Source organism: Solanum pennellii, chromosome 1 (genome assembly GCF_001406875.1).
Source record: "Solanum pennellii chromosome 1, SPENNV200".
Lineage (NCBI taxonomy): Eukaryota > Viridiplantae > Streptophyta > Magnoliopsida > Solanales > Solanaceae > Solanum > Solanum pennellii.
The window spans coordinates 98,047,741-98,071,928 of NC_028637.1; the positions used below are offsets into that span (position 1 = coordinate 98,047,741).

The following is a 24,188-nucleotide window of genomic DNA, read 5'->3' on the forward strand; positions in this document are numbered from 1 at the left end:
ATATATATATATATATATATATACACGTATATATTTGGCTTACTACATGGACGGGACGTTAATTTTATTTAGATATTTAAATTATTATTTATTTGTGTGTGTTCAGTAGGACTATGCATAAAATCTCGTACACGAAATTATTAAATCAAGTCAAAATATTTGATAATTTAATAAATATTGGGAAAATTATGCGGCTAAGCAAATTTAAATTATTTAATTACATATCATAGCTATAGTTTGTTATAATTATCACCGCGACTAACATTATACATTAATTACGTGTGCCGAATTCGAGTTTGCATATGTATAATTCGCCAGGATATACAAATACATATGTATAATATATAATTTTTTAACCTATATATACATATACAATTCACGTCTCTCCCGCTCTACATACATATGCGCCCTCTCTTGCTCGTCTCTCGCCTCCCTCTCTCAATCTCGCTTGCCTCTCTCCTACCTCTCTCAATCTCGCTTGCCATATATACATGTGCATACAATATACAATTATATACATATACAACTCACAACTCTCTCATTCTCTGCCCTCTCTCGATCTCGCTCGCCTCTCTCCTCCCTCTCCCAATCTCTCTTGCGATATATACAAATACATATGTATAATATACAATTACCTAACCAATATACATATGTACTTTACCTTTCTCCTACTGTTTTCCCCTCTCTCTCGTCTCTCTCCTCCATATAACATGTAGCTATGAAATATAATTATTAAACTATAATTATGGAGTAATTAGGCTATTTTTAAATTTTATGAAAGTTCCTCATTGTTCTTGAGTAAAATTTTATAATTCGATATTTATTTGTGTATTTCATAATCACCAAATGAAAATACTTATAAGCTAAAATCAGTTGAAAGTTGTATAAAACTGATCACTCTCAACGTCTTAACTTCGATTTGACCATTAATTTTGGAAATAAAAAAAATAAAATTGAGAGTATTATTGTCCATGGTGATATCTTGCAAAAAAAACTTAAATGTTTTTTTTTTCTCATATCCATTTAAATAAAATTTAAATATTCTCCAAGTAAAATGCACGTTCTAACATAACTTTAAAAATTCATTTTTCTAAGTTTTGACTAAATTTATAATCAACTGCTGGGTTTAAATACTTTTGATTTGATCGTATATTTTATAATATTACAAATAACTTTTATAAATGTATTAATTAGTTTGACATAAAAAATACTTATTAGAACTTTTTATTAAATACGTTAATTGTTTATTACTAGTATTTTCATTATTTCAATTCAAATACATAATTATTTATTTATAAAATTGTTTTAAATTTTAAAGCCCTTAAAGCTTACCAACTAATATAAACGACTTGTTGATTTAATTTTTTCTATAATATATTTTATGTGAAAGAGTTCACAGGCAAGTTTGCTACATGAACCAAATTTATAACTTGGCAATCACTCCAAAAGGATAAATAAATAAACAACACAAAGACGCCAATAGTGACCACAAGACTTTGTTTATATTAAAAAAAAAAACAAACAAAAACACGTTATTATTTTATTCAGTGAAACTAATAATTAAATAATAATAAAAACAAACAAAATCAATTTTGTAAACAAACTCTAACAACAAAGAAGTACAAAACGCATATGATCTCCGGACCCTACTGGAAGAGAAGTGTGAAACGGAATTCTTAGAGGGTGTGTTTGGCACCGACGAAAAATATTTTTAATTTTTTCATATTTGATTGGTTAAAAAAAATTAAAAATTAAAAAAAATATTTCAGAAATAACATTTCAAATTCTTGATCTCCTTTCGGCCACCGACATATCGCAACCCCCATCCTCTAACCATGCCACACCCACCATCCTTGATTCTCGAAAGTCGATAGTGTTTTTATTAGATTACATAGAAATGTTCTTTTATTTACCTATCAAATATTAAAAGATGAGTAAGAAATCTACTTATTTTCTTTAAAAAAAAGTATTTTCCTTCCTTCGGACCAAACATACCCTTCGAGTAACTTAAGGTTTGTTTGGGATTGAACAAGTATAATATAACGATGAAATTATAATATAAGAATTAAATAAAATATAATCATTTAATACATATATTTTTATTGATAAATAATTGATTTATTAGACGAAAAATGAGATATATCAAATATATTATAAAGTATGTGTTTGATTTTCCACGAGACAAAATGCCTACAAGTTATCAAATATGCAAAATTTTCATTTCATTGATGTACTACATTAGAACTTTTGGGTATGAATGAAGTTTTACATCCCATACAAACATAAAAAAAATAACCTCTAACCTAAAAATAATTGCTAGCAGAAAAAAATGAATCATTCAGATACATAGTTTTTTTTTTTTAATTTCCACCTTGTGTCGGATACTCATTCAGCAGCCCGACTAAATTCGGATTTGTGTCAGGAAGTTCATATTATAGGGTAGAGCGCTCCCTAGCACGATCATAAGTTCTTGTCTGATTAATTGGTATTTTGTGTTTCAACAAGGAATGGTTTGAATGTCAGCAACACACCAATTGCTTCAATCACATTAAGCACAAAGAATACTACTTGAGAACCTGCATTCGAGTTGAACTCAAAACATATATAAAAATGAACAGAGAGATGATAGGTGGATGCAATGTATGTGCTACGAATTCAACTGAACTCAGTTATTTGGTTATTACCTGGAAGAATGGGAGCGTCAAGCCTTTTTTGTGCCCAAGAAAAGCTACACAAATCAAGAAAAGACGACAGTTTTAGCTGTAAGAAAAGAGATTCGCGTTCCTAGTTCTAAAGAAAAACAAAGTAAGTGAACTCACAGTAATCCTGCCCCTGCTGGACCTATAGCTTTGAAAAATGACTGAGATGTCAGGGCTAGTCCATTAGCAGCTCCACGTTGTCGTTGGTCCTGTTGTTATGAATTTTTTGATATCACACCACGACCACGTGAATCAATTGATAATTACAAGATATAGCTTTTGAAGGAGAGAGCAATTTACCACTGATTTGTTTTGCAATATGAACAACCCTGTTATGATACAGATCTGGAGGCAATTTGAAGTCAAATGTCAGAATTTTGGATCATAAATTTCGATATTGGTATGTAGAATATAGTTCATTTTCTAACAACGGCCACCTAGGTATTGGTTTTGCACGTCATATGTGCACAAAGATACCTGGTAGCAAGAAGAAAAAGTACTTACAGATAAAGCATTCTTCAACAAGGATGCAAAATTTATCGCCAGAGAGAGAGCAGTCCCAGAGAGCATAGCAATATAAGGGTAACACGCCAACAAGGGAATTGACAAAACCTGATCATATTACAGTACTATAAGTAACTTATAGATTTTCTGCAAGTCTGGAGAGAACTCAGGAGTTTAACATATTTTACAAGTCAAGTGCTTACCCCTGCAATTCGAGCAATGACAATAGGACCAAAATACCTCTCAACCAATGGATACAGAGTTAGTTGAAAGACTAGAAGGCCGCATCCTGAAATGCCACAAGCCCACAATGATTTCAGTATGAAATATCTGATCACTATATGAAATGAAATGTATTAGCTATAATTCGGTCTATGTGAGAGAGCAGACGGTTCAGATAATTTCTGCCTGAGCTAATTCTTCTATTGATTACCAATCAAAAATCCAGAATTCTGCTTGACCTTCTAGAGAATGGTAATGTTCATGACAGCATAATTGTGCTCTAGTATGCTTTACAAGAATGCAAATGTACAAATAATCCAAATATCATCCGAGAAAAATATTAGCAAAAGGAAACAGAGAAAGGAACTAACGTTATTCTAAACTATCATAGAACGTTACTACCTGTAATCATAAATATAGAAAAAAAGTAGTCGTAAACCTAAAATATGAGTAAGTCGTACTTCTGAACTCCAACTAATCTATGTACTTCAGATGCATTTGATGGATCAGACGTTACTGTGGTGCAATACATTACGTGAATTCCTTTCTTTCAAACTTCGATGCATAATCAAATAATTCTAGCGGTTACAAAATCTATAGGGATGAATGTGGGACTGAGACTCGAAAGCAATGACCACTGACTTTGTTATGCGGAATCTGAGATAATACGAGAAAATATAAACGCGAAAAACAAGACAACAGATTTACGTGGTTCACCAATAAATTGGCTACGTCCACGGGGAAGAGGGGGAGCAGTTTTATTATGGAGAGGCAAGACAGAATACAGAATAGGGTTTGCCATAGTGTCTGTATATAGTGCTAAGCTACGCCCTAACAGGCTTGGGCCCAAAATACAGAATTGACAGATAATTAAGGGCCCAATAAAACAACATTGTATACCGTCGGGCCGGGGGCGACTCCGCCCCCCCAGACCCCAGGCCAGGGGCGCGTCGCCCCCCTGGACCCCCCGACTCGCTGACCGGGCAGCGAGACCCCCGTTCTTTCTGCTGTAACGGGTCCGATTCAAGGCATTCAACAGACTTCATCAGCCAGTGTGACTGATATTAGTAAACCATGGGACTGTTCACATTACTTTGTTAAGTTTTACGTTAAATTCATAGGTTATGGCTTCATACAGCACATTCTGCATCTCCTTTACTGTTTCATTTATAATGTTTGATTTTGAAAAGGATTGTAAGTTTGATATTATAGATTAAAATACCCTAATTATGTGAGTACACCAAGTGTTTCTTCCTAATCACATCAGAGATGACGAAAGAAAAACAAGAGATTAGTTGGAAAAAGAATGGCAAGCAAACGTTCGTCTATCTGAAAAACAAGAGATTAGTTGGAAAAAGAATGGCAAGCAAACGTCGTCTATCTGAAAAAGAATATAAAATTACTAGAAAATTGGCATGTACCCGAGATTGATAGTACTTCACCAACATCAACAGTTGAGTAATTTAAGCCTCCAAACTTTCTGGGGGTTACAGCCCATAATGAGAATATCTGCGATAAGAGTAAGTAAAACGTTTATTCAGCTTCCGATGGCCAATGAGCCCATACAGAGCTGCAGAATTGTAAAACACACAATCCTTTTACTGTTGAAGTGAAGAACCATTTACTTTCATAGTTTACCATGCAAAAGAAAGCAATCCGGCACATATCAGCATATAACATATATCGACATCGTCCTTTAGGAATATCTAACACAATCTATTTCCAAGTCATCACATGACAACATGCAACCAACCGATGTCATACCAGAGATATGCATAGCTTCATCTTTTTCTATAGTAGAAGATGCCTACATAATCATGATGTGAGTGTATCCTACACCTAAAGTGACTTAATTTGGGTTAGAAATAAGATATACCTCTGAGTAAGCCATATCATGAAGAGCAAAGACACAGTATAAGATGATAGCCGACATCAATGGCCAGTTCTTGAAAAGGCTTTTTGTGGGGGTTGATTTGTTTCCTTCTTTTGTATCAGATGCAGCCTCCAGAGCCTTGTATGAATTTTGAGGCGGCGTTCTTGTATCATGATTGTGTAATGTTTCCTGCAATCCATGAGCTTTAAGGATGACTACTATATGAAAATAGAAATGAAGACCCACGGGTTAAAGATTAAAGTGGCTCGAGAAATTCAGAAATCTATATATTGTAGGTAAGATGAAGAAATGAGTCCATTATATTAAGAGTTTTCTTATCACAGAAACACCAGAGACCCTATTACCACTACTCCTTATCCGACACAACACACGCCACATATTTAGTAGCAGAAAAAGTAACTATTGACTAAATCCTCAACTTCACCAGTTAAGCCTTAGTTTGCACTCTTTCAACATGTTGTAGGCTACCAAAACCAACAAGAAAAAGAAACTAAGACAAACCACAATATGTAGGCTCCTAACATGTTAAATTTCAAGTTTTCTCCGGAGGTGAAATACTAATTATATGACTGCAAACAAGATTTGACAGAAACAACATGTGCCATAGACGCAAAAGTCATCAACATAATCATATAAATTTACCGGCAGCCAAATTGAAGCAATACCCACGACCAAGGAAAACAGTGATATGCATAAGCAAGGCAAGAAGTAGGGAAATCTGCAGAAAAAAATCATACGTTGGATCTCGAGGAGCAATTCAAGAACAGAAGAAGATACACAATTATGAAAAGAAAGAAGACAGAATACCTCCCAAATATAGAATCCTTTGAGAATGTAGCCGGATATTTCTCTGCAGGCTAAGGTAAAAGCCGACATTTAGAGAATATATGCTAATGGTAATTTTCTCAAAATGTTCCTCAATTCTATAGTTAAGAACTTATATGTAGAAAGATTACGGATTTAAGGCTAAGAAATTTCTCTTAAAACGACTAAATAATCAGATTTTATACCTCAGAAAAAGGATTACAAAAAGGAAAAGAAAATACCTGAGCAAAGAAGCCTCCTATAGCTGGGCCAATAATCAATCCAATACCCCAGGCACTACTAATCTGAAACAATACAAAAACATAATGCAAATAAAATAGAACTTCCCTAAAATCCACTGTCCAAATGGTCATACAAAAATGCATTCTTGCCATTTCTTTTGTCACGCTGAAATTGTTGCAATACTCTCATTTGTTAGAAATCATTTGCAAAACTGAAAACTAAGAGCATATTACCGTTGACATTCCCATTGCTTGATATTCTTCACGAAAAATTTCTGCAGCATATGCCTAAGAATGGAAGGTAAGTAACTTAATAGAATAGCAGAGGATGCAATTCTGAATCGTAAGATAGAATTAAACCGATAGCATACCCTTATTGGTCCCATCAAACCATTTAAGAAACCGAGAAGAAATCGTGTAATAACTGCCATCCAAAAGTTAACACTAAGACCAAAGAGAGTATTGAAAATAACCCTGAAGCACAATTAAAGCAAAAAGTATAAACTTGTTGATATTTAAGTGAAGTCTTAAAGAGAACATTTGAATAAAGATTAACGTACACTACAAAAGTGCCAAAAACTATAACTGGTTTTCGTCCATATCGATCAGCCACTGTTCCCCATAAGACAGATGTCAAAGCTCTTCCAAGCATAAATGCAGAACCTTGAGTATTTTCAGGAAATTGATCATAAGGATTTATTCGAATTTCAACAGACATTTATATAATCATTTATCTCAACATACAAATTATGGCATGAAATAAGCTTTACCTACATAACCTGCATATGTACTAATATCTTCCTCTCTCTTTGCAATGTGAAAGTCCCTTATCTGTACAGGATGCAAAAGTTAGGAGGTAATGAATTGTCGTAATATAGCAAGAGTTGAGTGATCTTACCATGAAATAAACAAATGGAAAGAGAGATGATATTGGAAGTGCTGATCATAGTTGAATCCCATGAAAAAAAAAAAAAGTAGAAAGAAACATCAGTCTGAATATCAATAGATAAAATCAAAAGATGGATCATCTGAAAAGGCTTGTAGCAATAACATCTAACTTATGATTAGGCATACAAAGAAAAGCTCCAAGAAGCTAATCCAGGTTTTTTTGGTGTATTATGAAAAACTTTTAGAAGGTAATATGGGGAAAAACACCAAGTATTAGTAATTTCTTTTCATCTGTCTAAGCTTGGTGGACAGAGTTACGTGATACATGTACTCCTGGAGACAGTTCATACTCCATAAAATTAATCGAGTTACACGCAAAGTGTCTTGTACATCACGGTTATAAAAAAAAATTCTTAAAAAGAATATAGGTTTTACACAAGCACTTCCAAGGGACAGCTGAATATTGGTGGCAAACAACATCTAAATAGACAAAAAAATTATTTCATAATATTAGTGTCTTATCTTAATATTTTCTCATATAACCAGCTCAAGCTCAAAATTCTACTCTACATTAAGATTTTTGCCTACAAACAATTATTTAAACATCTTATTTCATAAGCAAACTAGTTTTTTAAAAATGAGTTACCACCCATTAGATATGGTTCGGATAATCAACTTCTAAAATGGATCAAATTATCTGCTAAAAAAATGGATATTCAAATAATCAATATTCATTTGTATGCTTGTTATTTCATGAGTAGGCATGAGTTCTTGAGTTCTATTCGTGTTAATACTTCATCTATTTTTATTTAACTCGTTTTCATTATTTTATTCACATTATTTTATCTAAACATTTTTTATAATAAATATTTGCCACTCCTAATTGCTACTAGTTCCATTATTTTATTCACATTTTTTAAGAATTCGATGCCAAATAAAAATTTTTTAAAAGCTTGAACAATATAATTTATCACTTGGTAAAATATACGTATCATTTGTGGAAACGCATATGATTTTCCTAAAATTTATCAAGGTCTTCAAAATTTAATTCATAGTTATTACCAAAAAAGAAAAATTGTTCCTCCAATATAAATGCTGCTCTTGGGAACCATACGTACTATTTTTTCTTACGATACCAAAAATTATAAAATAAATTTTAAAAAAAAAAACTCATTTATTTATTGTGGAAATACCAACACACCCGAAAATGATTTTAAAAATAGTACAATACATACGAACCTACTTATCTAAATAAAAAAGGAAAATTTGAAAAGGAAAAAAAAATTAATGAAGTAACTTCTTAATTAATCTTTATACGGTAGTTTTAGCTTTAAAAGAAATTCATCCCAAAATAAATATTAACTTTAATAATTCAAGAATAAAGTTGACTTGCTACAAACTAAAAAGTTATGCACAATATTTTTTAAGAGGAAAAATAAGTTTAAATTTACTAAATTAGAAGAAAATATCAAAAAAGAACTTTGTTTTTTTTTTTACTTATTTTTACAATTTTAACTTAAGAGTACTTTTTTATTTTATCTAAATACTATATAAAATTATCAAAAAAAGCGAGTTAAAAGCATCTGAAATAAGTTAATCCAAACGTACTAAAAACTAAAGCCGCCGTGTACGGAACGGAAAGAGCACATGCTCGTAAAAGTTTGGGCATTTTTCTGGCTGAGAATTCACCGGAAAAAACGACAGAAAAAAAGCAGCGGTATATGAAATTGATGAGTTACCTGCGCTAAGGATGACAACCCATACAGTGAAGAGCTCCTTAATGGGTAAACCCGTTTGACCCGCTTTATGTAGATCTACTTTACAACCCGGACAATTCTCGTAGTAATCTTTCTTATTAATAAGCGAAGTTTCTAATTCTTCCGCCATTTTTATTTTGAGAAGAAACGAAGAAGAAGAAGAAGGAAGAACACAGAACACGTTTTTCTATTCGTCGCGTTTCTCTCATGCACTAACTTATAATACACTCGCGTTATATTTTCTCCGTTTCATTTTATACCATTTTTATAAAATTAAATTAAATTAATTTATTTTTTAATAGTAAATTTTTTAAACATTTTGATAATATCTTTTACTTAATATCCAAATTTATTTTAAAAAATTTAAAAATTTTGTACGTAAATTTTTTATAAAATTTAAATTGATTAACTAAAAAATTACACAAATTTGAAACCGAAATAGTGTTATTTAGTTTAGTCGATATATGAAAAATCATTGACATTGACACTCTAATACACAAAATGATAATATGATGGGGACAATTATTTTTAATAATTAGATAATTTATTTTTTTANCTCTAATACACAAAATGATAATATGATGGGGACAATTATTTTTAATAATTAGATAATTTATTTAAAAAAAAAAAACGTCCTAGTGAACACGCTTAGAATGCAATTTATTTATTTTATACGAGAAAGCGGTGGTTGCCTTCATTTTAATGTAATGGATATATTTATGTTTGATTATTGACTTTGATATACATTTTTAAAACAATAAAAATAATATTATTTAATATCTTGAAAAATATATATATTAAATATAGAATGACAAAAATAAAAATAAAAATAAAATTAGATAATTATTTTAATACAGTAAATAAATAAAAATAGACGAAGAGAATATAACGAAGCAAATTTGCTGACAACAATCAATATTTAAAGTTTTATCTCTGAATCATGCTAGAAGAAAAGTATGAAACGCAATCTTGTGAATGATTTATGTGTACTTTTATATAGAATATTTGTTTGGTGGGAGGAAAATTATAAAAAATAGTTATTTGAATTTGTGATATGAAATTATGATACGGAGTTAAAGTTTTGTTTACAATAATTGGTTTGAAATTTTTGTATTGCATACTTTCTCATAACATAAGAAGTACATAAAATAAATAAAAATTTATAAAATTGCTTAATAAATTATTACAAAGTCATTATGGTTATTCTTGTTCACTCAGTATAGATTAAAAAATATTTATTTGTTAAACATTAAAGTAATAGTAATAAATTTGATTTTAAAAAATAATGAATTTGATGAATATAAATGTTAAAGTAGGAATTGATTTAAAGTAATAATAAATTTTAAATTGTAATGATAGGATTATAAATTTTATTTTCATATGAAATAAATAACAAGTAGATATAAATATGAATTTGTTTAATAAAATATAAATTTATGGGTCAATTTTTATATTTAAAAATTTCAAATCATGATATTGAATTTCCAAAACATATTTTTTGAAGAACATATAATTTCATCTCATGATTTCATTAGCGTGAAATCACAAATTTAAACATTGATTTCATATCATAACATGATATCACATGGTGCATTAAGGCTTCATTTGTTTCCATTCAGATTAAGAGGTCTGAATCTGAATATACATCTGAATATTAAGATTTGCATTAGGATTTAGGTGTTTTGATCTGAATACACATCTGAATATTAAGATGTGGTATCTAAATCTGGACACTAAATAATTAATGTTGTTTGTTTTCAATATCTGAATGTGCAAGTGAAGTTAACATTATATTAATAAAATATTACTCCATAAAATTTCATTTGAACAAAATATATCACTTTTGATTAAAGAAATTTAAAAAGTTTTAATAATATGATTTGAAGTACTATTTTTTCATTCAAACATTGATAAACAACAATACACCAAAAATATTATTGCAACCAGTGTTCTTGACACATGTCAATACAAGAAAATTATTAATATAAGAAAAAATACTTGAAAGAATTTATGAAAACTTAAATGGTGTTTGATTGAGAAAAGAGAGAAAAAGTTTTTAGTTATGAGATAAAAAAGACGCCAAAAGCAGAGAAGATATGATTTATTATTTGATAACTTGTCAAATGAGTCTGAATGTTGTTAAGAGTCTCCTACAAATCTGATTCGTTTAGATCTCTTCAGACCCAGAGGTTTTGAAAAAACAAAACAAATAAACTTAATGGACTGGATCTGAATGATTAAGATTCATATTCAGACCTAAAAACCAACCGTACTTAATGGACTAAATCTGAATAATTAAGATTCAGACCTCTATTAAATGGAAACAAATGAGGCCTAAATCATCTCAAAATTTATGATATAAAAAAATATAAATATTTCAGTTATCCGTCTAATTTGACAAACAAACGTAACGCTCCCGTTCAATTTCAATTGGCTAACAAACAAATACAATTTAACAACCAAGTGCTACACATTATACTGTGTATTTCAATGATACTTACTCCGTTGAATAGTATTTATCCATTATATTAAAAATAAATATTCAATAATATTTGTTTATTTTATGAAATTTTTGAATAATTTATATTTTGTTTTTAATTTGTCTTTAGCATTAATTATATTTATTTCTCCATCACATTTCCAATTGTTTTCTATGTATACCCAAATAATGTTATGGTAAAATTACTCTTCTAATTATAATTTCTTAATAGGTGTATCAAATCAATACTGAACAATTATTGTTGGACAAAAAGATGAATAAATAAAATGTATAAAGTATAATTATGTAGGAATTGTTTTTTTATCAAGTACTTTATTTTTTGTAGTATTTAATAAATATGACGAATAACAATAAAATGTGTCACGGACTTAGAGTTTTATCTAAATGTGGTATTCGATAATTTACTTACAAGTGACGGGACATGACAGATTACATTAATTAAAGGTGACAAGAATAAAAAGGGTAAAATTTATCCGCATCGGGTGTTTACAACAATCCCATACATGCATGCCATGTGTTTAAATGTATAATTCATTTTATTTAACCTTTATTAATTAACATGTATTTTAAATCATTAAATCACATAATAATGAAAATTGTATCAATTGGGTGTAGACACCCAATGCGGGTAAGTTTAGAATCAAATATTTAAGTTTGATCGACAATTTACACATTAAGGGGTCGTTTGGTACAAAGATGCATAATGCAGGGATTAGTAATGCATGGATTAGTAATGCAGGGTTTAGTAATGCAGAGATTATTTTTTAGCAAGTGTTTGGTTCATTATTTCCTATCTAGTCTTATGTTTGGTTTAAAACTTTAGAAAAAGTTTATTTCCTATTATACCCGTTAGTTATTGTGAGATTATGTTTCATTTAGCTAGTCAAGTTAAATATTAAAAAAAAATATATAAAAATATTATTAATTTTGATGTGTGATATTTCACATGGTATATTTTTAAATTTTTGTTGGTCAAATATACCTTGAACTTAACATGAATTTAAGGCTACTTAAATTGTTCAAATACGCTTAGCTTATTTTAAAAATAAAAGAAAATAGTTCACGTGGTCAATTGACGAACTACATTTGAAAACAAAAAAACAAAAAAATCAACCCAATATAACAACTCAAACATGGAGAAAAAAATGTTAGTTTGTGAAATCATCAAATTGCATGGAATAAATTTGAAGAATTAAACGAACATTTATAAATATTCTCATATAAATAAAAAAAGAACATGAATTACAAAAAAAAAACAGGAAAAAAGATTTGGAGATAATTTAGTCATTAGGGGTCTTATCCAAGGATTGCTAATCCTTGGATTAGCTATCCCTCCCTTTCCTAGGGATAAAATAAGACCTTGTATGAGGTATTAGTAATCCATGGATTAGGTAAAATAAAGTAACCAAACAATGTTTTTGTTGGACTATATTTTAATCCATGGATTATTTTGATTAATACTTCCTACCAAACGGGTCCTAAATCTTCAAATTTTTTGAAATAAAATTTATATATTTACAATTACGTAAAAGATATTATAAATTACAATAATTAATAATTTAATTTTTCTTAAAAAATATATATATAAAATTTACGATAAAAAAATAATTTAAATCTAAAAATTCAAAAAGTACCACAAAATTAGAACGAAGAGAGTGCCTCGTATTATTGGTGTCATTGATTTATTGTAAATAAAAGCATGTATCAGTTGCGCATAAACTAAGAATACTACCAAATGAAGAATTAAAATACGTCAAAAGTCAAAACTAATATATGCATTATTTTCTTATATCTCATATCAAACGATTTGAAATAGTTCAAACAATGAAAAAATAGGTATTACTGTGTAACACGTGACTAAGACAATAAATTGCAATAATGGTCCTTCATGACAAGTGAAAAAATTATAGGTTCCTTTTTGCTTATTAGACATATTTATTAAGAACATAACATTATTATTATAGTGAGTATATTATTTTATTTATATTAATAGTTAGAATTTTGAATGTATTTATTAATTATATATATTTTAAAGATATTAATTTAATATAAATTAATAATAAAATAAATAATTAGAAAATATTTGACAAATAATTGTAACGAAGGAAGGTTGACAAAAGGCTTTAAAGCAGCTTACGATAGCGGTGGAGCAAGTGTTAGGTAGATACATGCTCATCATGTCAACTGTCAATATGCTTGTTTTTTGGTTTTTTTATAATTTACAAATTATGTATTAAGTATTAAAAATTATAATAATAATAATAATTAATAATTTAAAATATTTAAAAAATATATAAATATTTAATTTATTACTCTTGAAAGTAATTCTATTAATATCATATAAATTAGACCTAAAAAGTAATATCCATTATTTGAAAACAATGTCAAAAGTACAATAATTTCAATAACTAACAGTTTGTAATACTTCCTTAAAAAAGTAATGTGCATTATTTGAAAACAATATAAAAGTACTATAATCTCATTAATTTGAAATAACATTTTTTAAAAAAAGTTAATAAAGAAACTTGATTGATTCTTTAATTTATTTGGCAACAAAAAGAGTAATATATAATATTTGAAAATTATATAAATATACAATAATAACAATTTAGAATATTTAAAAATTATATAAAAAATAATATTACATAGTAATGTAAAATATTTTTAAATCATATAAAATATATAATGATATTCCAAAACATAAATTGCGATAGGAATAATAAAACAAGCAGATTTTGACCCATCCTCGATGACATCATTGCTCACGATTGAGACTACAAAGACTTCACAATTTGTTGGAATCAATCATTTTTATAATATCAAAATTATATTTTTGTTTAACCTTATTTTAATTTAGGAGTTTCAAAAAATATATGCAAGTAAGATTCTGAATTTTTTTTCTAAATTTAAAGATATATCTGATTTACCAATACATTAATTTTATGGTTAGTGTAACATGACGTGTAGAAAGTTGAAATTAAAAAATTGCTAAAAATAAAAAGAAAAATTATTTTTTTTAAATAAATTAAAAGAAGTTATTTAAATAAATTAAAACAAAAAAATTATAAATAATAGTCAGCTTATAATTTTATCTTTTAATCAAACCTATAATAACAATTGATATATTTAACCTTTAACCCAAGCATGATTTTGAATTTTATATCACTTCTTTAATGCACCCATGGACCATCTTGGTCTAGTTAGTTACAACAGACACCCTCTTTAATTGATCTGACAGTCCTTTGGTCTAGGCCACCACGACTTTGAGTCGCGATCTCAAAAATTGATTAAGTTATTTTTATTTAAGAAAAGACTTATTCATGTCATTATTTTTTAATATTGATTTTATAAAATTATTTTTGACATCTAGTCAATTATAATTCAGCAACGTCATCAATTTTTTTAATTAAAAAAATCATAATTTTGGAAAAAAAAGTTGAATTAAATTTTTTTGATTCTTTTTATTAAATATATTGATGACGTGACTGATTTATAATTGGTCACGTCATCAATTTTTTAAAAATAAAAAATCAAAATTTTGAACAAAAATTGAATTTTTTTTGGTTTTCTTATAAATTTTATGATATGGCTGAATTATAATTGGTCATTTGTTAAAAATGATTTTGTAAAAGTACCGTTAAAAAATAATGACGAGCCTTTTCTTTGATGGTGATGAAATAAATGAACCAAATTTTTAACTGATGACATAAATGAGCATTTTCTGAAAGTTAAATGACCTATTTAAGCATTTTCCCTTATCTAAAAGACAATCGCCTTTGATGAATTAAAATGTGATAAAGCAAACAATAACAATTTACGTACAAGAGCTCCAACAAGTAAAATAAGAATGTAGCAATAGTGGAAGAGAAGTTGACATTGCTTCTATCTATGTAGATGAATTTCATTCAAATTGAATTGGTTACGATAGGACACCCTTTGTTTAATCGTTGTAACGCGTAAAATAGAATATTAAAAAAATAATCATACATAAGTTCTCGTTTGATTAATTAGTATTTTGTGCTTCAACAAGGAATGGTTTGAAAGTCAGCAACACACCAATTGCCTCAATCATATTCAACACAAAGAATACCACATGATTACCTGCATTCGAGTTGAACACAAACATAAGTGGACACAATGTATGTGCTACGAATTCAACTGAATTCAGTTATTTAGTCATTACCTGGAAGAATAGAAGCGTTGAGCCTTTTTTGTGCCCAAGAAAAGCTACATGAATCAAGAAAACGCGTCAATTTAAGACGAGTAACTAGGAAAGAGGACTGAGATAAACAAGTGAAAACTCACAGTGCTCCTCCCCCAGCTGGTCCAAGAGCTTTAAAAAATGACATTCCTGTCATGGCAAGACCATTAGCAGCTCCGCGCTGTCGCTGGTCCTGCAGTTTTCAAATTATACAACATCAAATGCAGCATATAGCATGAAAAACATAGTGCTAGCTTCTGGTAAAGAAAAATTTACCACTGCTTTGTTTTGTAATATGAACAACCCCGTTATGATAGAAATCTGAATTCAATGTTACAACTTGACATCAAAATTAGGACATAGAAAAAAGTCGAAAGCACAATAAACAACAGATTGAGTACTGGTATGAAAATTACAGACACCAGAGTGAAGAAAAGTACTTACAGATAAGATATTCTTCATCATGGATACGACATTCATCACCACGGAGAGGGTGGTCCCAGACAGCATAGCGATATAAGGGTAAGTCGTCAGTAAAACAATTGACAAAACCTGATCACATTACAAGATAAAGCCTTTCAGGATGCGTGGTCATAGAATGCAAAGAGTTTAATTAACATATTGTATGAATTAATCGAGTGCTTACTCCTCCAGCTCGAGCAGTCATGACAGGGCCAATATACTTGGCAACCGATGAATACAATGTAAGTTGAAAGACTAGAAGGCCAAATCCTGAAGCCGCCACCATTTCAGTATGGATCGTTGTATATTCATAAACGAGTAGTATAAATTACGATGAAATTGTCTTGCACCTGATATTGATAGTACTTCACCAACATCAGCAGTTGAATAACTTAAGCCCCCAAATTTTCTGGGGCTAACAGCCCATAATGAGAAAATCTGTACAAGCAAATACGTTTCGAATGAATGTGAGAAATGAAAGAACGTCTATGTGTTTCCTCTAAGGAACGTCCCTGAATCTGATCAGCTACTCTTAGAATGATTAGTGATATATATAGTATACCTCTGAGTACGCCATATCATGAAGAGCAAAAACGCAGTATGATATGATAGATGACATCAACGGCCAGTTCTTAAAAAGATTTTCTTTTGGGGCTGATTCATTTCCGTCTTTTGTATCTGATGCAGCCTCCAGAGCCTTGTAAGAATTTTGACGCGGCCTTTCTGAATCATGGTTATGTAATGTTTCCTGCAGTTCATGAGCTGTAAGGATGAAATCTACCAATCTTCCAGCTCAACGACTAAAGATGGGAAACCAGAGAAGCCAGAGGACAAAGCAGAGAAAGACGAATGGATTAATGTGGTTCGAGAAACAAGGAAAGAGCTGTCTAGACAAATCTCACTCTCGTCTCTCAGAAACATTGCAACACTAAAGTAATATGGATATATACATGATCACTTATCCATTAAGCATTACGCAAAATTCAATTTTTCTCATTCGGTGAAATACTGATACTTTAATTGTTAACTTGAACGGAAACAAGATTTAACAGAAACAGTATGTATCTTGACAAGACGCGGAAGGAATCAACATAATCATATAGCTAGATTTACCGGAATCCAAAATGAACCAACAGCCACAACCAAGGCGAACACTGATATGCATAGGCAAGGCAAGAAATAGGGAAATCTGCAAAAAAACATCAAATGTTGGAGCCAAGAAACACTTCAGTCTTCAACAAACCGAAGAAGACGTTATAATCCTGAAAAGCAAGAGAGCAAAGTACCTCCCAAATAATGAACCCTTTGAGAACAAGTCTGGATATTTCTCTGCAGGCTAACAAAAATACGAATATTTTGAGAACAAACATGCATGTTATATTACAACTTATCATAAAATGACTAACTCTTTATCACTAGCAAACTTACCTGAGCAAGAAAACCTCCTAAAGCTGGGCCAATAATCAATCCAATGCCCCATGCACTACTAATCTATAAGATAACAAAAGTATCAACAAAAATTCCAATGACATTCCTAGTACTTGAAATTCGTCATATGTTAGAATTACTTAGAAATCATTTACATCACAGAGAAGCGAGGACATATATTACCGTTGACATTCCTAGTGCTTGATATTCTTCGCGAAAAATCTCAGCAGCATACGCCTAAACATGAAAGGTAAGTATGTTAACAGAATAGCTGAGGATACGCGGTATTTAATCGTATAACAGAATACCTTTATTGGTCCAAGCAAACCATTTAAACTACCAAGAAGAAATCTTGTTACAACAGCCATCCAAAAGTTGGTACTAAGACCAAAAAGAGTATTGAAAACGACCCTGAACTCAAATCAAACCAGAAAATATATATAAACGCATTGACATTGAAATGAATGGAATCGAAATGTAAACAGTTCTATTAAGATTAGACATACGTACACTATAGAAGTGCCGAAAATTATAACTGGTTTTCGTCCATATCGGTCAGCCACAACACCCCAAAAGGCAGATGTTAAAGTTCTTCCAAACATAAATGCAGAACCTTCGTTATATAAGGAGATTTATAAGTATTTTTGAACAGAACGCCTATGTGAATATATATATACATCAAGATAGTACAAATAACATAAGCTTACCTATATAACCTGCATAGGAACCAATATCTTCCTCCCTCTTTGCAATGTGAAAGTCCCTTACCTGTAGCATTATCAAAAATTAGTAAGTTAATAGCTTGCCACAATATATCATGAACTTTTATCTTCCGAGGAATGTTTTCAATTTTATCATGTTTGATTTGGTCAAATAATTTGATATGCATTTTCGTTACAACTAACTAAATGACTTCGATCGCGGTGAAAGTAAGGAAAACAAATTTGCTAGTGACATTTTACATTGATTGTGTCCTTACTGTTCCCCATAGCCCTCATCACCACCATCACCACACCCCTGCTTCCCCACCTCGACCTCAAATAATATTATTTAAAATTATATACAAATATTTTTCAGAGTAATATTTTTTACTTACTAATTACCGAACACAATGAAATGAGTTTGCAAAAAAATTAGGCATAGTCATAAATATGTCCTTTAACTTAGATTTCGCTTAACATTTAGGTATTTCAATTTTGAGTGTGCATAATTAGATACTTGAACTTGGATAAAATTAAACAAATAGACACACGCGTCCTACGTGACATAATACATGTAAGACGCCACATAGGACACAAAATTGTCATGTAGGACGCTACGTAAAATTAATGTATCTATTTATTTAATTTTATATAAGTTTAAGTGTTTACTTGTACAGACTCAAAGTTGAAATATCGTCATATTATGCCAAAAAATTACTCCCTCCATCCGGAATTGTTTGTCATGTTACGCTTATCGAGAGTCAACTTGACTAATTTTCAAAGATAAATTGGATCACATTAATTCGATATTTTAAACAAAAAGATTAGATATTTTAAAATTATATGAAAAAATACTATAAATTACAAATTTTTGCATACTAATATGATGAAAAAATACATCTTAAAATGTTAATGAAAATTTTTATAATTTAATTCTAAAAATAAAAATCATGAAAAATAATACCGCACGTAGAGCGTAACAAACAAAATAATTAGAGTTCTTACCATGAAATAAAGAAATGGAAAGAGAGATGATATTGGAAGTGCTGATCACAGTTGAATCCCATGAAAACAGAAAAAAAAATCATGAGTTTGAATATCAACCAACTTTTTTTTACAATAAAATTACAAATTTATTTGTTGCAACAGTAAAATTACTCCTAATTAGCATAAAAAAAAACATGTGAAAGAATACATACACTGATACACACGTCATAGCTTAAATTAACACTCTTTTTTATTTATTGAATAAAGGTTAAATAATGTTTTTTCAAAAAATGTATAATTCAAAAATTGACAAGTAAAAGTAACGCATTCAAATCACCAAAAAAAAAATTAAATTTTTAGATGCTAGGAAAATGACACGTTTGCCACCAGCCCTCCACATAATTGTCACGTGAAAGAAAACAATTTATCAGAAATCTTCACCTTTTATTTTCATAAATAAACATAAATAAGTAAATAAAATAACAAAGCACAATTTTACATTTCATTTACCTTTGTTCATTTAATACTCTTTTCTTTATTAATTATTGATATAGATATTTGATTAAATTATTCTTATTAAATGATGTCTTAAGAAATTATTTAGAAAAAAATATATTATATTGAACGTAAAATATGAAAAAAAGTTTATTATCTTTTTTTATATTAAAAATAATAAATAAAAATGACAGCTATATCTAACAATAAGTAATAGTAAAAGTGAACGGAGAAAGGAGTAGTTATACAATTTCTGAAACAGGTGAACTTAAATTGGTCTTTTCTTTCATTTATTGTTAGGTTTAAAATTACTCTTTCATTAACTATAAAATTATATTGATCTTTATTTAGTCGTTCACATAAAATTAGAGCAATAAATAGGCATAGCGAAAAATAATGTATGGCTAAGTTTTTTTTTATTCATTCGGTGTTTGGTAATTAGAATCTATATTTAAATTTGATATTTTGAATTCGCGCCACATAGATCCTATTCGTGGAAAGGCACCCGTCAAGTTTTGTTTTTTCATATCTAGAATCATTGGTGGATACGATTTTAACATTGTGGGCTCTAAAAGTAGAGGGTTTAAGAAAAAAAGGAACGTGTTGAAAGTGAGCTCTGAAAATGGCGGAGTCAAAAATAAAAAAAAATGTTAAAAGTGAGATTCAAAATCAGACTCAACAACAGTAAAAGGCTCAAAAAATTAAACTTAAGTTACGAAAAATAATGCAAAGTATTTTAAAATTAAAAAAGAAAGATACAGAAACACTTATTAATATGGTACGTATCGATCTGATATTTAACCTAATGAATATACAACATATATTCTTACTACATAGAGCCTGTTTGGATTAACTTGAAAAATAACTTTTAAGTCAAAGAAATAAAAATCAAATTTAAATGACTTTTTAAGTCAAAAAATAAAAAGTAAATGGTGATTTATTCTTTTAATTCTTCATTTTCTAAAGTCATTTTTAACGTTGCAAATACTTTCAAAAGCTAAAAATAAATTTGATCAAATTTCAAGTCAATCCAACCAGGTCTACCTTACCGTAATCCACATTTCATTTGTGAGTCTCTATGAATTATCATACTTGATTTTTACTTAATGGAACAAATATATTAATATATAACACATATCTTAATGAATAATTCGCATATACTTTTTATTAATACGAATAATAAAGTTTTACTATGATGATGGAAATTACCTGTACCAAGCACGACAACCCATATAGTGAGGAGCTCCTTAACGGGCAAACCCGTTTGACCCGCTTTGTGAAGATCCATTTTACAACCGGGGCAATTTTCGTAGTAGTGTTTCTCTTCTCTCTTATTTAGTAGCGTCTCCCTCCTTTCTTCGCTCGCCATTTTTTATTTATAAAATTTATACGTTGTATATATAAAGCTTTTACGCGGAAGAGGAAGAAGAAGAGGAAGAAAAAATATAAATACTTATATACATATATATAGTGTCATATTTGGCTCAATAGTGATTCTACTATACATATGTCTAAAGAGAAAATGACCAAAAAAATAAAAAAAGGGGGACCCTATATTTTGGAGTATGTATGATCAGAATAGTTCAGAAAGTACAATAATTTTGGTGTTTTAAATTTCTAATTCATAATATATAATCTGTTAGGTTTGATGATTGAAATGTGGAAAAATAATATAGCGGAAACTCATATTTGAAAGTACAATTTTGTGTGTTTCTAGAGTTTGATGCAATTTTCTTACTTTTAGTGTAATTGGTTTTTTTTTTTTTGTGTAAATATAATTTGATGATAATGGGAAATGTGGGAATATAAGCAGATTTCTAAACTTGTTGAGTTTTTTCCCTCAGGTATCTCAACTACGTCATTTTCCTATTGAATCATTGAACTTTCACAATTTGTTCCGTTTAAACAAACACAGTTGTCTGATGTGGAACTAGATTTGTGAGGGATATTGATAGAGGATACATATGTTGTTCCACAACTCATTAGTCCAATTGATAGTGAAAATGTTCGAGAATAATTGTGTTTTACTTAAGTCATTTGAACATATTAGAAAACAAATGAGACTAACACGGTTTGTCTTCATTCATTTAATCAAAATTATTACACTTCGAAAACAATTGAAGACATTTACAATTGAAGATCAAAATCAACCAACAGTGTTATAAAGGAACAAATTATGTATGGTTCAATGATCAATAGAAAAATGACATAGTTAAGATACCTAAGGGAAAAAAACCCAACAAGTTTAGATATCTGTTTATATATTTGACCAAAAAATTAATAGCTGAAACTCATATTTGAAAGTACATCTTTTCATATATTTTTTTTTGTTTTTTTGTGTCTTTCTAGAGTTTGAAGCAAATTTGTTATTTTGTGTAATTGTTTTTCTTTTTGTGCTTGAAGATGATGTTTGAAAATACCTTTTTTGTATCTTTTCTGTTCTTGTTGTGCCTTTCCTTCCTAGAGTTTGATGCAATTTTGTGACAGTTTGGTGTAAATTTTTTTGTTTTTTTGGGTTAGTAACGTTAAATGATCAGAAAAATATAGTTAGAATTTGATCAGACATGTAAAATATTTATAATATTCATTTTATTTTAAAATAAATTGATCTCTTTTTTATTTTTAATTAAAGAGTATTAAAATTAAAAAAAGCAAAAAATATCAACAAAAAAAAAAAACAAACTTTTAGTGTGAATATGTTATTTTTACCATTCTGATTAAATTTTCTGGTCAAAAAGGATTCTATATATTAATTATTTTTTAATCAAATCTAATCGATATAATTTATTAAATATTTTGATTGATATTAAAAATATTATTATTTTGATAATTTTAAAGAATCAAAGCTATTTGAAGCATGCTTTAAAATCTTTAGTATATTTTAAATCTACTTTCAATTATAAAAGGCCATTTTAATCATTTTCAATGCAATTATATTTCAACTACTCCTTATAGTATTGCATGTAGTTAGATTTGAAGTTACCTAAATCTGATTATGCTTGTTTATATTTATTTATTTTTGTCTTGTCAAAATGATGCTCTTTTATTTGTCTTTATACATTCAATTGCTAACTAACCCTTTTTAAATTAATGTACTCATTTATTTCTTAGACACGACGGATTAAATTTATTATTTTTCAATTAACATTTTAAAAATTCATAAAATTATAATAAGCATAATAAATTCAATGTAACCTACTTTTAATCGTAGGATCCCACAATGCAAGTGGTTTGATCAATATCACATGTCCATGCGATGTACATTTTCATCTAAAGTATATTGTCAAAAAACAAAAATGTGGTCAATATCACGAACAATAAAGAGATATCGTCTATATAAAAAAATTACTTGTTATAGTAGATATCACATCAAAAAAATTGTTAATGAGTATTTATTTCATATTTTATTCTTGACATTATTTATTCATATTTTCAAATTATTTTTCAAGATATAAGACCAACATCAATTAATAAGCATAAGATGATAATATTTATATTAGTTATTTTTAAACAGTCAAATTTACCAAAGAATTTATAAGAAAAATCACACACATTTAAAATAGGCAAGAAAGATAATGAGCCTTATTTTATTTTTGTTAGAAAATTGGAGTACAATATTCATTCATGAGGACTTTCAACTCAACAAACGATTAATGCAAATTGAATTCCTTTTTAAGGCAAATTTGACAGTTGCCAAAACATTATTTTGACCCATTTTAAATGACTAAAATTATTCTTTTTTTTTCTTTGTTTTTATCTCATTCTTTTGCTTTTTGGTGATTAAATTTATAATTTTCGAATTAAAAATAAAGAATACTTATCATTCTAGCAATTAATTTACATATAGGGTGTCTTTACCACGAAGAAAAATGTTTTCCTAAAAATAAGTAGATTTTTTATTTATTTTCTCATGTTTGGTTGGTGAGTAGAAAATATTTTTTAGGATTTGATTTTTGAATGAAAAATAGTTTTTAGAAATATCTTTTATTTTTAATAGAGTAGAAAATAAAAATATTTTTAAAAAACAAACTTTAATTTATTTTTTTGGGAGGAGGGAGGGAATCGAGGGTAGGGGTGAAAAAAATAAAAATTTAAAGTTGAAATAATTTTTTTTTTAAAAAAATAACTTTTTTTAGGGTGAGGCGGATCGAGTGTAGGGATGAAAAAAATAAAAATTGAAAATTGAAAATACTTTTTAACCACAAACTTTAAAAAAAATGGGGGTGGGGGGCTGGTAGTGGGATGGGTGGGGTGGGTAGGGATCGAGGGTATGGGTGAAAAGAAGAAATTTTAAAGTTGAAATTATTTTTTAAAAATAAATTTAATTTTTTTGGAAAGTGAGGTCGAGTGTAGGGGTGAAAAATGAAATTTTAAAATTGAAAATATTCTTTTTAAAAAAAAATA

General features: G+C 28.9%; 2 protein-coding genes across 5 annotated transcripts in view; both read right to left on the reverse strand.

Moving 5' to 3' along the window:
- Nucleotides 1-21,290, reverse strand: part of LOC107010649 (protein ZINC INDUCED FACILITATOR-LIKE 1-like) — a 29,240-nt gene extending 7,950 nt beyond the window's left edge. The window contains exons 1-17 of one of the 4 annotated variants that reach the window (XM_015209975.2): nucleotides 20,994-21,232; nucleotides 19,308-19,348; nucleotides 18,309-18,369; nucleotides 18,112-18,214; nucleotides 17,910-18,012; nucleotides 17,785-17,838; nucleotides 17,602-17,664; nucleotides 17,460-17,509; nucleotides 17,287-17,362; nucleotides 16,736-16,921; nucleotides 16,524-16,611; nucleotides 16,358-16,443; nucleotides 16,156-16,263; nucleotides 15,988-16,032; nucleotides 15,816-15,904; nucleotides 15,694-15,737; nucleotides 15,370-15,611 (exon numbers count right to left, since the gene is read on the reverse strand). In XM_015209975.2, the coding sequence (XP_015065461.1) occupies nucleotides 15,514-15,611; nucleotides 15,694-15,737; nucleotides 15,816-15,904; nucleotides 15,988-16,032; nucleotides 16,156-16,263; nucleotides 16,358-16,443; nucleotides 16,524-16,611; nucleotides 16,736-16,921; nucleotides 17,287-17,362; nucleotides 17,460-17,509; nucleotides 17,602-17,664; nucleotides 17,785-17,838; nucleotides 17,910-18,012; nucleotides 18,112-18,214; nucleotides 18,309-18,369; nucleotides 19,308-19,348; nucleotides 20,994-21,153 (1,455 nt within the window). In that variant the 5' untranslated portion in view covers nucleotides 21,154-21,232 and the 3' untranslated portion in view covers nucleotides 15,370-15,513. Of the gene's footprint in view, nucleotides 1-15,369; nucleotides 15,612-15,693; nucleotides 15,738-15,815; nucleotides 15,905-15,987; nucleotides 16,033-16,155; nucleotides 16,264-16,357; nucleotides 16,444-16,523; nucleotides 16,612-16,735; nucleotides 16,922-17,286; nucleotides 17,363-17,459; nucleotides 17,510-17,601; nucleotides 17,665-17,784; nucleotides 17,839-17,909; nucleotides 18,013-18,111; nucleotides 18,215-18,308; nucleotides 18,370-19,307; nucleotides 19,349-20,993 lie in introns of those variants that run through there. The other 3 variants (XM_027916738.1, XM_027916740.1, XM_027916736.1) reach the window with 3 other exon arrangements.
- On the reverse strand, nucleotides 2,198-9,239 carry LOC107010454 (protein ZINC INDUCED FACILITATOR-LIKE 1-like). Its single transcript, XM_015209776.2, has 17 exons — nucleotides 8,993-9,239; nucleotides 7,264-7,304; nucleotides 7,136-7,196; nucleotides 6,926-7,028; nucleotides 6,737-6,839; nucleotides 6,600-6,653; nucleotides 6,366-6,428; nucleotides 6,127-6,176; nucleotides 5,962-6,037; nucleotides 5,302-5,487; nucleotides 4,847-4,934; nucleotides 3,407-3,492; nucleotides 3,204-3,311; nucleotides 3,000-3,044; nucleotides 2,820-2,908; nucleotides 2,685-2,728; nucleotides 2,198-2,576 (listed from the first exon to the last, which is right to left on the reverse strand). Exons 1-17 carry the CDS (start codon nucleotides 9,138-9,140, stop codon nucleotides 2,479-2,481), a joined length of 1,443 nt encoding a protein of 480 aa, XP_015065262.1. The 5' UTR covers nucleotides 9,141-9,239; the 3' UTR covers nucleotides 2,198-2,478.
- Nucleotides 21,291-24,188: the final 2,898 nt, after the last annotated feature.

Bases quoted from the DNA above. Each gene is read 5' to 3' on its own strand.
- LOC107010454 (XM_015209776.2), bottom strand. From the start codon at position 9,140: ATGGCGGAAGAATTAGAAACTTCGCTTATTAATAAGAAAGATTACTAC. The intron at 6,429-6,599 runs GTAATATGCTCT...GTATTGTTTCAG, and splicing joins AAGCAATGGGAATGTCAACG to ATTAGTAGTGCCTGGGGTAT. The intron at 6,038-6,126 runs GTATTCTGTCTT...TTTTTTCTGCAG, and splicing joins AAGGATTCTATATTTGGGAG to ATTTCCCTACTTCTTGCCTT.